Source organism: Cyanistes caeruleus, chromosome 3 (assembly GCF_971803275.1).
Source record: "Cyanistes caeruleus chromosome 3, bCyaCae1.hap1.1, whole genome shotgun sequence".
Classification (NCBI taxonomy): domain Eukaryota; kingdom Metazoa; phylum Chordata; class Aves; order Passeriformes; family Paridae; genus Cyanistes; species Cyanistes caeruleus.
In genome coordinates this window covers 77,651,249-77,666,059 of record NC_141703.1, presented here as the reverse complement: position 1 = coordinate 77,666,059, position 14,811 = coordinate 77,651,249, and the positions used below count along the sequence as shown (strand labels likewise).

Sequence of the window (14,811 nt, the reverse complement as noted above, 5' to 3'; positions counted from 1 at the left end):
TATCAATCCAATCAGATGAGAAAAATCTCATGCAGGATGCCTGTATTTTTCTGTATGAAAGGTGGAAGCAGAAAATGGAATCAGAATGTAGAGTCTAGAATCAGAGTATGTTTTAACAAAAAAAGGTGAACTCTGTCTTTCTGTGGCGCTGGAGACAGCAGTGATCAGCAGAAGCTGTACCCAAACAGGTGGGAATACTGAAGGCCAAAGACTGCCCTGCTGGCACAAATCCTGAACACACCCACCAATAGTCCCCCCACATCCTCCTCCTCACACCCCAGTGTTTAATGACTACTCTGTTAGCATGTTGCTTCACCTTTGAGGAATAAGACTTGGGGAAGTACTCCCTCATAAGGTGTGGGGGTTCATTTTCAGTGTGGGAGAGATATCAATTCTAAGACTGGAAGATACAGCCTGAATGTTCAAGAACAGTCTACTCCAAAAGTCAACTTGGGTAAAATATCAGCAGATGATCCCACATTTTTCATTCTATTCAAAGAGGTTCTACTTAGAACCGAGATGCTGATCAGTTTTGATTTGTTAAAGGTATCCATCTGCTGGTTAAATCAACTGATTTTGACAGTCATACTACAGCACTTCATCTCTGGTACTACAGGTCCCAGTGACCTGCCCTTACCTTCAGCATCTGCTCTCCACAGGAGGCAGACTGGCCCTTCAACCTCACAACTGCCCTGAACTCATTCCCAGCCTCCAGCCCTTTCCTGGGCAGATTTAGCTGAATCTGTTCATGAAGGCAATCCTACTACCAATGTGTGCAATCTTTCTCTTCGAGAAGACCACTAAGCAGTGATATCAACTGAAGTCAACAACAGGATTTATTTAAACAGCAATAAAAACAGCACAAATGCTTTATTTTCACTAAAGGCAGAAGGTACAAATGAGGCTGTGGTTCAGCTCAGTAATTCATATATCAGTTCATTTTGTACTGGGGTAAAAACGCGACGAACACTTTGATCACAAAACACCAAGCAACGATCAGAGGTATATTCACTCCAGCAGTTATATTTTGTACAGATAAAAATAGTTGGGTTAACCTTTAGCCCTGTTATTCAGTACTGCCATTGTTCTTCATAGGCCATAAGCTTTGTAGTGAATTTTCAAGGGGTGTGTCACTTTTGCTTTGCCTTCACTTTTCTTGGCCTGCTTGTAGCTTTGGTTTAACTGGTTTAGGTGTGACCACAGTTCCTGTAACTGGTCAGGTATCTATATCCCCCTCTGTTTTATTTTTGTTTGTATGTGGTACAACCACAGCTTTGCACAGACAGCTGTAAAAAGCAGCTGTTCTACAAAGAATATTTACCACTAATGTAGTAACTTTGTAGAGAGAAATACAACAGCCTGGTACCACAGCAGAGGACTGGAGAAGTGGAGACACAGGATGTGGCATGGAAGAGTAGAAGTGCAGGATAAGAAACTGGGCACAGGCTTGGCACCTGAGACCATGGTCATAAACAAATCACCAATGGTCAACCAAAGAAATGCAGACCTGGAGCTGGACAAAACCGACTTCAGAGATAACGAAGAAATAGTAGCTAATACCCATAAAAGCAACTACATATAGCAAAACCTGAGATACAATGTGGAACTGCAGACCAAAGAAAAAAAGAGAGGAGTGTAAAGTTGTTGTAGCAAACACACTAAAGTGACCCCAGGTGGATCCTACAGAAAAGAGGGAGGAAAGGAAAAGAAAAAAGGAAAAAGGAAAAAGGAAAAAATCAACATGATGAACCTCATACTTCTCCCAGGAAAGGACTCCAGATGCTGACAATTTGCTCTAACACACACTACTACCAGAATAAAATCAGCAACCTTGGAACCCAGTGGAGCAGAGGAATGGTGAACGTAACATCAGGAAAAGGGATAGAAACCAAGAACTAAAGGAATGACAGTTTTAACTGCATTATTATTCTTTATTTTTCTGTAATAATTGCATCTGGATTAATTATGATTAGACTACACTAAGAATAAATTCTTTGCTATAAAGAAATGTGCTGCCTTTTTGGCCATAAACAAGGTTTTGAATGTAACACTTTGTCTGGACATGCAGTCTCCACATCACAGTAAATAAATCCAGATAAAAATATTGTTTTATTCTAAACAGGTGTTGCTAGTCTTCCCAGAACAAAGAAAGAAAAAACCTTATAAACTCCTGTTTTTCCAAATAGTTCAGCAGAAATATGATCACACACCCACACCTGACCTGATCAAATTTGAATCATTGGGTGACCCAGCATTAATGATTCTGGAGCCGTGGCCAGAAGACTACAGAAGGCAGATCTGTAAAGTGGGAGTATTTGTACAGAGCAAACAAAATTACTACAAAATCATCTTGAAGAGGTTGTGGACTCAAAAACTGCTAACACTTTCTCTTCATCAAATATATCAGTGTTTAAAAAGCAATGGCAAAGAATTCACGTAGCAAAGAAGCAAGAGAGAAACAAAAAAAAGAGCTACCTTGAAATCACTGGAAAGTTACTCAGTGAGAACATTCTCTGGCAAAAGTAACTGCAGATGGTAGGAAAGGGAAAAGCAAATACTTGAAAAGTTCCACTGATTTGTTGCAGTCTTTCACTGATTTTTTTCTTCAATTAGCTCACAGTTACTGGAGCAATAAAAAAGCCAGATGTTATTTCAGTTAAAAGTGAAGATGGGGTAATTACTGTGACAGTGTCTCTCCTGTATTCTCACTTCCCTGGGTTATCCCAGTCATCTCTACAAACCAAGCACTTCATTCCCTCCCTGTCACACTTCCCTCATGGTGGAATGGGCTTCCTATGGACAAATAAAGAGACTTTTTCATGTGCTATATTACAACTACACTTGTACATAACACCCATATATCAAGGTGACCTCTTCCTTCATTCCTAATGAAGGCCTGTTTGTTTTTCTTGACTAAGCTTTTTGGTAACATAGAATATCCTGAACTGAAAGGAACCCACAAGGATCACTGAATCCTGCTCCTGACTCAACAAAAGCCCTTTGGTGTATGGATCAGGTCTCTTTTTACACTGCTGATGCCTTCAACACTGAAAAACCAGTGACAGTAAAGCAGGTCATCAGGAAAAGATTAATGAAAAAGAAGATGTGGACAATCGATTTGCTGAGCCATTAAAGAGGTATTATGACCTTTCCAAATGCAGTTCTTGCCTGCACACACGAGGTGTAAGAGAATTAGAAAAGGAAGGGAGATGATAAAACATCAGAAATAGGTAACAAAATACGTTCCAGACAGGTGTTAACCTATGAGGAGTACAATCATGCAACAGATAAGAATTGCATAATTTGACATTGTCGGGTCATCCACAGTCCTAAAATTCAGGTTCTGTAATTGCACCCATGCTGTCAATAGCCTGTAGTTAAGGAACTACATGTACAACTCAGCACTGTCTAGCAAACAGACTGCTAGTCAACATAGCACTACCATCTCTCGTCAGAGAAGGCAGCTCTTGATGGGACTCAAGAGAGTCGTGTTCTGAGCCTACCCTCACTCCTCGCCAGTTGTCAGATCTGGCCTCATGTCTCCAGTTTCTCATCTCATCCTTAGACTTTCTCACTCTGTGCCCAATCTCTCAGCAAGGAGTCTCAGTACTCAACTGCACTTCCAAAGGCTTAGTAAAATTATCCACCAGGCATTATAAAAAATAGAGTAGTCCTGGCTTAGGCACAATTAAATAGCTGGTCCCCATCTCTCCAACACAGAAAGCATCACCATCTGTACAGCAGTTAGAACTACTACACTTCAAATTCCTGTGAGGCTTTTAAACACCAGTGTAGTCTTAATTACAATACAATGAACAGGTGAGTGTCAATTGTATTTTACATTCTCAAATGGAAAATATGCTTAAACCCAAATATTTTTTCATCAATAAAAAGCATTTCATTGAACGGTCAGAACTGGGACCAAGAGATGTGCATGCACCTGGCAGAGGAAACTTTTAAGCTGAAGGTCTTGCACTCTGAGACAAGTAGAAATGGTTTCTGCTTAATGCAGGAGCAGAAGTGTGCATGGCAAAGATTGCTAGTAAAAATAATTTGTGAATTCTTTAGAGTGAAAGGTTTCTCTTCACTGCTGTAAAAGACTAAAGTCTTTTACACTAAATGTTATTTTCATTATTCTCTGTCCCAAACCCTATTAAAAAGATTCTCCTCATTTTGCACATCTGTAGGCAGAAAGAACTGCTATTTATCTTCACAATACCCAGTACTCCAGAAAAAACACCCCTATCTCAGAATGGACTTCAGTTGCAAATAAGTGTTAGAAATTACCACTCATTTATTAAAATCAATTACAATGAGCCCATCTGGAGTCGCTAATTGGTTGTAGACATAGTGTCAAGTTCCTGAGATGCAAAACCAGTTCATTATCAACACTCAACCAGCAACATACTTGTCTTTACTGGTAACAACTCTTGAGAAATCTTGCTTTGCACTTCCATGAAATTAAATGCAAGAAACGCTCTCAAAACCCATGAGGAAAATGACAGCTACTCGCATTTCACTGAACACCAGAACTGGCAAAAATATTCCCTTTCAAACTCTAACTTCAATGACTCATCACAAAACAACTCAATCAGCAAAGCTTATACATCTGGTAGCAATGTGGTGCTACAGCTAAAGCCCTCCTCAGCCAACAGCTCACCGACCCAACTCCTTCCAGCATCACTCTCACCCATGGGGAAAGAATTCCTTCAACATAGCCTTAAATCAGACCAGGTATTGACAGGGCCTTATTTGAGACAAGGGGAGTGTTCATACCTCATGGAGTTCAACAAACCTTGCTGCACTGATTTACACCGAGTTTCTGTTTTCAGACTTATCCCTGCAAACATAAAGACAAGGAGCATGATTGCTCTCATATGCTTCAGTAAAAGTGCACTGCATAGGATCCACCGTGTCTGCAGACCTCTGTGGATGATAAACATCAGAACAAAGGTGATAACAAGGAACCAAGAAAGCAGTAACATCAAGAACTGCTACAGTCAAGCTGGTGGGAAACATCTACCCACTGCCTTATCTTTCTTATTTTATACTGATGTTGAAATATCACTGACATCTCCTAGAGCAGATTTTTTACAGTACAGTCACCTCCACGCTTTTGCATAGGCAATATAAATTTATCTTCAGCAGACCTAACAGAAAGCCTCTTAGATATCCTACTGGAGAATTGCTCAGACTGAACTGTGATATGCTTTTTCTGAGGAATGCTCATTCAGAAACTACAGAACATAACCACACAGAGTGCATGAACAAAATGCCTAATCACTTCTCATGTAAAGTAAATATATGAAGTTTGCCACCACTTTTTTCCCTAAGGTCATGTGTTCTGCTAAAGTCACACACAACTCATTCTGGCTTTCCTTTCACAAAAGGAGAAGATCATGGTAGAATTTTGTTGGCTGTTCCTTTGAATTCCAGAGGTCAGAGGGTCCGTATGCAACCTCAAATCTGCAAAAACAACAATACAACAAATCCACCCACAAATTCATTCTAAGAATGGTCTTAGAAGAAGTCTGAATAACCAGCACAGCTGAACTGTGTTTATCACTCACTCACCTAGGATTCTCAGGCCATTCTAGAGATATAAAAGCAGTCCATAACATTGAGAAAAGCTTGCTCTTCTGGACATAACCATACTGTAGCTCATCAAATGTTTGAATCAGTGTTTTACCTCACGCCGCCTTCTGTCTCATGGGTTGTTTGTGGACACACACTGCAGATGCACTTCTTTCAAGCTGCTAGTCAAATACCACCACAGCTCTTTATGAGTAGCTGGCTCATGGTCATGTGTCTTCCATGAGAAGGGGAATGTCCAGCCTAAGTACTGACCTTTAGAAACCACAGAGAGCTGCAGAACCCCGTCCTGTGCCACACAAAGCCAGCACTGGGTGAGACAGCTGAGACTTGAAAAGCAGAACAGCTGTTTCAGCACAACTATGAAGGCAGCTGAGTTAATTAGCTGTGACCTGCTCATCTGAAACTAACTCGGCACTTTCACAGAGAGCTGGCAATTTTTTACCCTGTACAAACAATTACACTGCAAGTCTCACTTAGAGTTTTTCAAATGTTTTTCTAGTTGGGACAGAAAATAGGTAACATTTGTTTAATTATTCCTACATCTTCCTCAAGGACCAGAGGTATTGCACATTACTAGGGTCTAGTAAAAGATCAAAGCAACTTTCACTGTCAAATGCCCTTACTGCCATATCTCATGTGCTTTATTAAAAGACAAACCTATAATGTTCTTCAGGACACTTATTCAAATGTGTAGCCTTATGTATAAGTAAACTCTATCAAGCATGTCTTCTTGAGGAGCTAGATCTTAACTACCTCTAGAAATAATAACACTTCTAACCAGGAGCTGAGACAATCCAAAGAATGGACTGCTTTATGTATTTTGTATTAGCAGCTTTCCAAGTCTTCTAGATCTTGCACAAAACAATTCAGTAACTACAACTCAGTAAGGCTTCACATGGCTAGGTAATGGTGATTCTGGGATGAGTGACCTTTGAGTCATTTTTTGGTTTTTGCTCCTTTTAAATAAAATGAATTATCAAAACTGATGACAGCATCCTCATGATTCATTGTGTTCCTCACATCACCCCCAAAGCTACCTTCTTCTTTTTAAACAAAACAGTTTGGTGAAAATGTGTCATAGGTTACAATTTGAAGCTGGTCTAGCTGTTAGATCACAATCACAGAAATTAGAATAAGTATATTTCAATGCATACGAATAGTCCAATTAGCTTCAGAGAATTATTCTGATGTATAAAATCAAACTGCAATACAGCTTTAATGAAAAAAACAACCCAATGATAATCAATCTACTGTCCAATTCATAGACAATTATTTATTTGTGCATACGCATCACTAGATTGGTAAGGGAAGCTGATAATAAACATTCTGAAGGTCACCAGGCATCTCTCATTACAAGACCCTAGTTTTATTTTTTTATTATTTTGCCCTGACCTTGAACCATTTTAGTTAAAAAGTTTTGCAGCATATACCAACTCAAGATGAGGGTGTTTTTATTAATAATTACAGATGAAAAACATTAATCTATTTAAAATACCTATATTTTATTTGGAGTACATTAAATCCCTCCCCCAGCTGGATAGCTTTCTTCTATGGGTTCTAGATCTTCAAGCAGAGACTTGAGATTCTGAAAGCTTTTGAACAAGCTTTTTTTTGCATCCCAAGAAATCTGTTAAGAGTCTGGGCCTTTGCAGGGCTTGGAGGACACAGCCTTGTGCATGCTCAACAGGTACAGATTTATCATCTCAATTTCCCCACGGTTCCATTCGTGCAGGGCATGCTGCCGAGAGGCTCAGCAGGAGCTTCCTTGTAGCCACTGGCTCTTCTGAGTTAAGCTCTCTTTAGTGTCCATAGGCCTCTTAGAGTGAATGACCTCCAGATGGGTCCAAGTTGCCTGAGCTGATGCAGAGATAAAAAGAAGAATATATTGGGTCAGTTAGGTAAGGGGGAAAAAAGCCTGCAGGCATCTGGCAGGGCACTGGTAGAACTGCACAAGGAAACCAGTACAGAGAGCAGGGAACAGAAGAATTTGATGAAGAAGGGTGAAATGTGGGTCAGGAGTCATGAAGGACTCAAGAATGAAGAAACCTGGGCACTGCCTGTCTGAGGAGCAGCTGGGTAATAGCCAAGCATGGGAGTTCTGAGATGCTGGCAACATAGTGGCCACCAGCATCTTGGGCTCTAAGAAGAGGCAGAGCCAGGAGATGCAGGGAAGGATCCCCCTCTACTCGGCTTTCAGTAGAGCATTTCCGGAATACTGCATCCAGGTATTAGCCCCACAGCACAGGAAAGTCACTATGGAGCTAGAGGAGCACCACTGGGATAGCAGGGCTGGAGCACCCTGCCTTTGTGGACAGACTGGGGAGAGACTGCTTTGGGGGACCAAAGAAGCAGCCCCTGTGCTCCCAGTGCCAGTGGAAGATACACAGGAGATGCCAATGGGCTGTTCAGAGAGGCTGTGTGCACTTCACCTTTGTAGGTTTTCCAGAACAAACCGGGTAAAGGCCAGAAGCAGCCTGATCTGATCTTAAAGCTGTCTCTGGTACGAGCGCGATGCTGGACTCAGGGATGCTGAGATCTCCTCAGCCTGAGTTATCCTGTGATCCTACAAACTGGGCATGGCAGGAGCAGCCAGACCGAGAAAGGACAACCTTCAGCAGCCATCAGGATATCCTGCTCCCGGGCTCTACCACAACACCAAGGCTACCCACACCACAAGCCCTCCCAGTGCCTGCCCTGGCTACCCTACTTGCAACCTTCTCCACCAAACACAAGGCCCAAAGCAGGATGTGCTTTCAGTCACAACATTCATATATCACTGGTAGCTCATGGAGGGTGGGAAGAACACAAAAGTCTCCTTTCGCTACCGTGGCTTAAGGACCTTGAATGTACCCACGTGGCATTACAAATCATTCAGACCGCAAAGTCAAGCTCTCAGAAAAAAAACATGGTGGCAAAACCACAAAAGCTCAACACGCCACAGGAAACGAGGAGCACAAGGCCTGGCGTGGGCACGGCAGCGTGCTGAAAGCAGCTCACAAGTGGGTGCCTCGCCTGCCCTTCCAGCAAAGCTTCCCTGTGCTGCCCATCTCCCAAATCGCTCCACGCAGTTACCAAGGGCACCTGCCTGTGCAGGGATTTACCGGGAGCCTGGCGGAGATAGCATCGCCTGCTCTGCTTAAAGGCCTGAAAGGGAGGGCCGCAGCCGAGCGGAGCCCACGCCTGCCTTCCTGCTCCGTCACCCCACAGCCACCCCCAGCGCAGGGACACCCCAGCAGGAGAGAGCCGATCCCGGGGAAACGCAGGAGCCTGCTGCCCACGGAGGGAGCAAACAACACCAGCTCCATCCCTTCGGTTTCCTTTTCCCTGGCGGCCCCTCCCCGCTCCCTCCCTCTGCCCCCACGCCCCGCGGTGGTCCCGGCGGCCGAGCCCCGCGGGCGGGGGCGATGGCTCTGCGGCGGGCGGTACCTGGACAGGGAATCGCCGCTGGGCGGCCGCGCCGCCGCCGCCCGCCCGGCGCCGAGGCTCTCGCAGCTGGAGCTGCCCTCCATGCCGGGCGGCCCCGCGGCGGGCGCTGGCCCCGCGTCCCTCAGCCCCGAGGCCGGCGCCCGGCGGGGCGGGAAGCGGCCATGCTGGCCCGGCGTGCCGCGCGGGGGGCGGGCAGAGGCGGGGCGCCGAGGGGGCCGGGCCGCCGCTGCCGCCCTCAGGGCCGGCCCTCAGGTGGGCGCGGGGCTCGGATCGTGGGCGTGCGGAGTAGGCCGCCATCTCCCTTACTGTCCTCTTGAGAAGCAAGGGAAGGTGGCAGCTCCCGGGTTCCATCCCCGGAGCACGGTGGGCGTTCCTAAGAGCAAAGAAATGGTCTCTCTCAAGCATCCCTGTTGAAGTCGGCTCATCTGCGTTAGGCTTTCCAGCTGGGTTGTGTACCCACAGCTAAAACAATTGTGCCCCTCACATTTGAAACTTGCCCCCATCTGCCGGAGAATCCTCACTGAGTCTATCGCTGAGCTGGGTGGAGCAGGGCTCTGGAAGGCGGCCGGTCACAACCGCACGAGTCAAGGCCGCAGGGATCCTCTGTGAGGGTACCCTACGGAAAACTGGAATGCATCCATGGCCGTCTGTGCCCGGAAGGATTTGCAGGCGCAGTTCGCTGTCAGGTGTTCTGCAGGAAGAGCCATGATACGTCCAGGTCCTTGAAGCAATCGAGGAGGGGGGAAGTGCTCTTGGCATCGCTTACAAGGACTGAGGGACTGCATCTTAACCCTCCCATATCAAGGATGCAGATGTCTCTCAAATGTTTAGCTGTACTGACAAGGATCTCAGGAGGCGAAAACAATGAACCACTGGGGATGTGTTAGGAGGCTGCTGGCCTTCGAGAAAGGCCTGATTGTTGGTAAAGAGCATCTAATGTTAGGAGCATCCATTCAGATGGACCTTCCTGTTTTAAATACTACCTCAAAACTGGATAAACCCTGTATCTACTAAGCAGTTGTATACTCTGTGGTTGTGGAATGGTTACTGAAACATCATCCCTCTTCATGCTCCAAGGAATAAATTAGTTGATGTTTTTCTCTTTGTTGTTTCCCATTTTGTCCTGTCATCAGAAGTCATGCAGGATGCTGAAGCAGGTTCGCAGCATCCCCACCTGATGCTGCATGATCCGGCTGTGAAACTGCCTCTGTTACTCTTTCCTTTAGTCTCTATCAGCTGCTGTTGAGCAAGGTTGATGGGGGTTGGTTTTGAAGCTGGTTTGAAGCTAGACTTGAAAATGCAGCTTTGTTGAAGCAGGGTTTATTTTTGTATTTTTCATCTGATCTTCTGAGCAAAAAGTTAACAAATTGGCAGATGAGTTTTGGGGGAGAGAGAGTTTCAGCCTAGAAAATCAAATTCATGGAGGCTTCCCTAAAATTAAATCTGGTTTATGGTTAAAAGTGAGATCCTTGTTTAAAAAATAAGCTAATTTCTAGTGGTTTATTGCAGCGTTAAAATCCAAACAAAATGCCTTGACATCATTACAATTGAAAGATCCATAGACCTGTGCTGATTTTGTTCCAGCCAGAAAATTATTTTAAATGTTCATCTTTTTTCCTCCCCTCTGCTTAGGGACAATGAACATTTTAGAAGCACAATTTATTAATAAAAACCAAGGTACACGTGTCATACTGTCTCTGTTTAGCTTTCCGTCCACACCTGTGTCTGGCTAGCAGATGGTGTCCTCTGTGGGAGCATGTGGGCAGAGGGTGCTGGGGCAGCAGCACTTCAGCATCTTTGCTAAGCAGTCAGGCAGTTCCTGGTAGCCTTTTCCCACTGGTGTGCTCTCTTCCCAGCTTTTCCGGGGATGGAGTTCCTGGTGGTAGTAACCCTTGGGAGAGGTCAGCGCTGTAGAACTAGCACAAAGCAGTGTACGTCTCCCTTTCAAATCTTATCTAATAGCCTTGTGGTGAGTTGGTATTACCTCTATTCCCTCTGCTAAGCTTAGTTTGATAGAGGTGCAGTTGTTTAAAAAAAGTCAAGTAGGAATAAAAACAATATATAAACCTCCATTGCTGTGTGAAAGTATTAGAGTGCCTTCCTTTCTTCCTAATTTGCTATTGATGTGGCATCTCTAAGTAGTTTATTGATGAAGTACTCTATTTGCTTTTCACTGCCCTGTTTTGTTCTTGGCCTTACCCCCAGGGCCTGTGAAACCCTTTAGAAATTCCCACTGGTGCTTTGTAAATGAGAACAAAGCTAATCACCTCCTGCATCTCTCCCGCTGCTGAAAGAAACTAGCAGTCTGCTCAGTGAGTCTTTCTGCTCAACAATACCACAGTTTCAAAGTCAGTCAGAATATTCTCTCTGTGAAATGTGTTACCTCAGGGCTCTTAAAAGTGATGGAGAATTAAATAAAGGCCTGACATAACCAAAACCAATTAAGGACAATTCACAAGACTGTTGTATAACTGATGCAAAATAAGTGCAGTTCAGTCTGTTAACCTACTTTTGCTTGCCACATCCCCTACCATTATCTTACAAGTATCATCATTTGGGTATGTTGGGGTTTTTTTTGGTTTTTTTTAATGAGGGAATGTTCTGTCATTTTGTGATTTCAACACAGGAAACAGTAAAATTAACATCATGGATAAATAATAAAATTATCTCTGTTCATCTTTAATGCCATCTGGCTGACACAGCTGAGTGACATCTGAAAGAACAAATGACAAGGAACTTCCTTGAATCAAAGGTATAAACGATTAATTCCAATTAAAATACAAGCAGACATCCTCCTATATTTCCTGAAATTGTATGTGGTTGTAGCATATACAAAGTGAAATATACATAGCCCCAGGCTTTCTTAGGTGTTTAGAGTCTGTCAAAGCTGTTGTGAGCACATCACAAAAGAGGATAATTTTATGTACCATGTAAAACATGATTAAGTGTGGGGAAGTAAGACTTTTGCTTCAGTCCTTCTGGGTGAAAGTGAGATGCTGTTTGTATCCATTGTATGTTAAACTGTGTGTCTGTTGAATTAAGGACTTTCTAGCTATGCATGTACGTGTGGTCCATACATCTGCTATATCAATGTGCCAGATGTTATGAATCCAGATGTTCTCGTTCCTGGATTAGCTCCTCAGCTTTGCTGCTGTGCAGCCAAGCACAGATCTGTTGTGTCTCACACTGCGAGCGTGGGGCTCACCAAAGCTAGGGACAGTCACACATCACGGACATCCTGGCACAACCTTTTGCAGGGGTCTCGTGGGGATGTTTGGCTGTGGTCTGTGACTAAATGTCCCTGGAGCAGAGAAGGAATCATGCTTCTACAGTGATCAAAGGGTAGACCATGAAGCAGGATCGTGTACTCAAACGATCCACTCTGAGAAAGCTTGCTCCCCTGTTGCAGTCTTTGTCATAACCGGTGCTTACATGGTACAGCTCATCAGACATTCCCCTCCCTCCCCCTCTTCCCATCACACAACTCATCCCATGGTTGAAAGGCCTATTAATAATAAGGGAGTCAGAGTCCTAATCCCTTCTGAAAATGATCACCCTGTCCCTTTTGCTCCAACCCCAACACTAAAATCTTATCCATCCTAAAACTAGCTCTCTTTGCTGCAGCTCTGTGGATTTCCCATGTTTTTGCCACTATACTCATATATTCCTGTGCCCTTCTTAGGCAGCTCATGGCAAAGGCAGCTTCACACATTGTGCCTTCTCTAGTCTAGTCCCCATCAATGAATCCAAAAAATTTACAGCATGACTCAGTCCCATAATTGTCCTGAAAACCACACAGCCAGAGACACCTTTGTGTCTCCTTTGATTCACTAAAATGGTTCTGAGATTTATTACATTTTCTTGTCTTCTTGATCTACAGCTTAAGGGCAGTGGGCAGCCGATAAAGGATTCTCAGTACCTTGGGAAGGGTGGATTGTCACTGGTGAGATCCCACTGTGATCTATGATCATCAAATCACACTAGAGGTGGCATGTGTTCCTTTTGTCAAGCCCCATCAGCTGATAAAGTATGAGGTCAGAAACAGCAAGAGCTTTGGCAGAGGCAGAGAGGTTGATGAAGAACAACTCTCTGTGGCTGTGATTTGGAACTAGAGCTGCTTGTGGTTGCATGAACATCTGTTACAAAATGGTCCTAGGGTAAATGCACAGATTTGGTCCTGCTGATGCATAATGCCTTTGCTGTTGAAGTTGGAAACTAGTCAAAGCAAAGAGACGGACTTAGGACTTTCAGCTACACTTAAGCTGTCACTGTGTCTCCAAGTTCTGGTTAACCTGCTCAGAGTGGTTATCTCAGCTCACCCACAGCACAGTGTGGTTCTTTACTGGCTATGATGGCAGCCCAGCAGTGCTTTTGCCTTGCACCCCTTCCACGTTTGACAGAAGCAGAAGCTAATGATCAATGACTCTTTAACACTTTTTTTGGCCACTTGTTTTTTTTTTTGTTCAGTCATGCACGTATTGATGCAAGGTGATACAGACATGGGGCTCTGGACTCAGCCTGGACCTAATCCTGTACACTATATTTTGTTACCTGTTTATGAAACACTCTTGATGGGCATACTATTTTGTTCTTCCTGCTGCTCTGTCTGTGTACTGCTTTCTTGTCCTCACTCCCACCACCAGCTCATGGCTGCCCACAGAACAGTCAGGCATTAAATATGCCTCAGGCTAATGAGTTCCATCAGGTTCCATCCCAGTGTGTGCTCAGTGTGCACAGTCCGCTGGAGTCAGGCAATTCACCTGGCTTTTAATTGCCTGATGCTTTTAATTCTTGATGGCCTGTGCATTATTGCAGTGCTCCATAGCCTGTGTTTGCTTACAGCTACCGATGTTCGATGGTACCAGTGCAGTCCAAGGCTGTAGTGCTGAGCAGACAGGGAGCCTGAGGGCTGTCGGCACCTGGAGAGCTGCAGGCCTTGGGCTCTAGGGACAGGACTTCCACTACATGCTGCAGAACACACAGATCAATGTTTTGTGTCAAATCAAGTAAAGCATCTTTTCTCCTGAAGGACTAAATAAATCACAGCAGCTGTCTGGCTGTCTACAGGTTTGGGCTGTTGCACTCCAGCAGCTCCTTGGCATCTGTGTAATGGTCTCCAATTTGACAACATGAAGTAAGAAAGAATTACTCACAGGAGTTAAATTTGAATTTTCTGGTGCTTGTTAAACCCCTACTGATGGAAATAAATGTATTTCTAGAAGCTGTAGGGCGATCAGGCAGGAAGGAAGGATGAGTGGGCAAGAATTGGTTTGGTACTGTCAGACTAATATTAGGAGGGTGTCTGAAGTCCCAGTGCTTGCAGACTTTGAGATGGGGAAAAGTGTTCACATGGAGGAGAAAAGTCTCTGTACCTCTTGGATCTCAAATCTGTTTTTCAGTCCTGATTTATACACCAATTTTCAAGCAAACATTCATTTTAAATTAAGTAATTTTATGTCTACATTGTCTGGAATAGTGCTGTCTATATTGCCTATGTGCACAGAGACTTCTCCAAGTGAGATTTTAATCTGCAGCTACTATGTTTAATAGCTACAATTAGGGAAATGGTTAAGAATACTTGATTTTATCGCATTTATACTTCCTTTTCTGTTAAGGAAGATGCACATTTGTGGTAGTGTTTTAATGAAACACAATAAAATGTTGATGGTAAGATCTGCAGATGATATTAAAAATGAGAAGGATGCTTCTAGAATATAAAACACAGTAGAAATTAATTCCTTTTGGTTTCTCTTTTATTTACCTTGATGGATCAAACTTTTATGTGGAAGG

At 43.9% G+C, this 14,811-nt stretch overlaps 1 protein-coding gene and 1 long non-coding RNA gene across 12 annotated transcripts in view; both read right to left on the bottom strand.

Moving 5' to 3' along the window:
- The window catches only part of MTMR2 (myotubularin related protein 2), a 65,886-nt gene extending 53,290 nt beyond the window's left edge, over window positions 1-12,596 (bottom strand). The window contains exons 1-2 of one of the 11 annotated variants that reach the window (XM_086882027.1): window positions 9,172-9,220; window positions 9,022-9,127 (exon numbers count right to left, since the gene is read on the bottom strand). In XM_086882027.1, the coding sequence (XP_086738153.1) occupies window positions 9,022-9,127; window positions 9,172-9,184 (119 nt within the window). In that variant the 5' untranslated portion in view covers window positions 9,185-9,220. Of the gene's footprint in view, window positions 1-5,574; window positions 5,951-9,021; window positions 9,221-9,505 lie in introns of those variants that run through there. The other 10 variants (XM_086882028.1, XM_086882032.1, XM_086882029.1 and 7 more) reach the window with 10 other exon arrangements.
- Window positions 6,844-8,873, bottom strand: LOC147654270 (uncharacterized). The gene is made up of 2 exons (XR_015284823.1): window positions 8,025-8,873; window positions 6,844-7,452 (listed from the first exon to the last, which is right to left on the bottom strand). It is a non-coding gene; the product is annotated as an uncharacterized LOC147654270 (long non-coding RNA).
- Window positions 12,597-14,811: the final 2,215 nt, after the last annotated feature.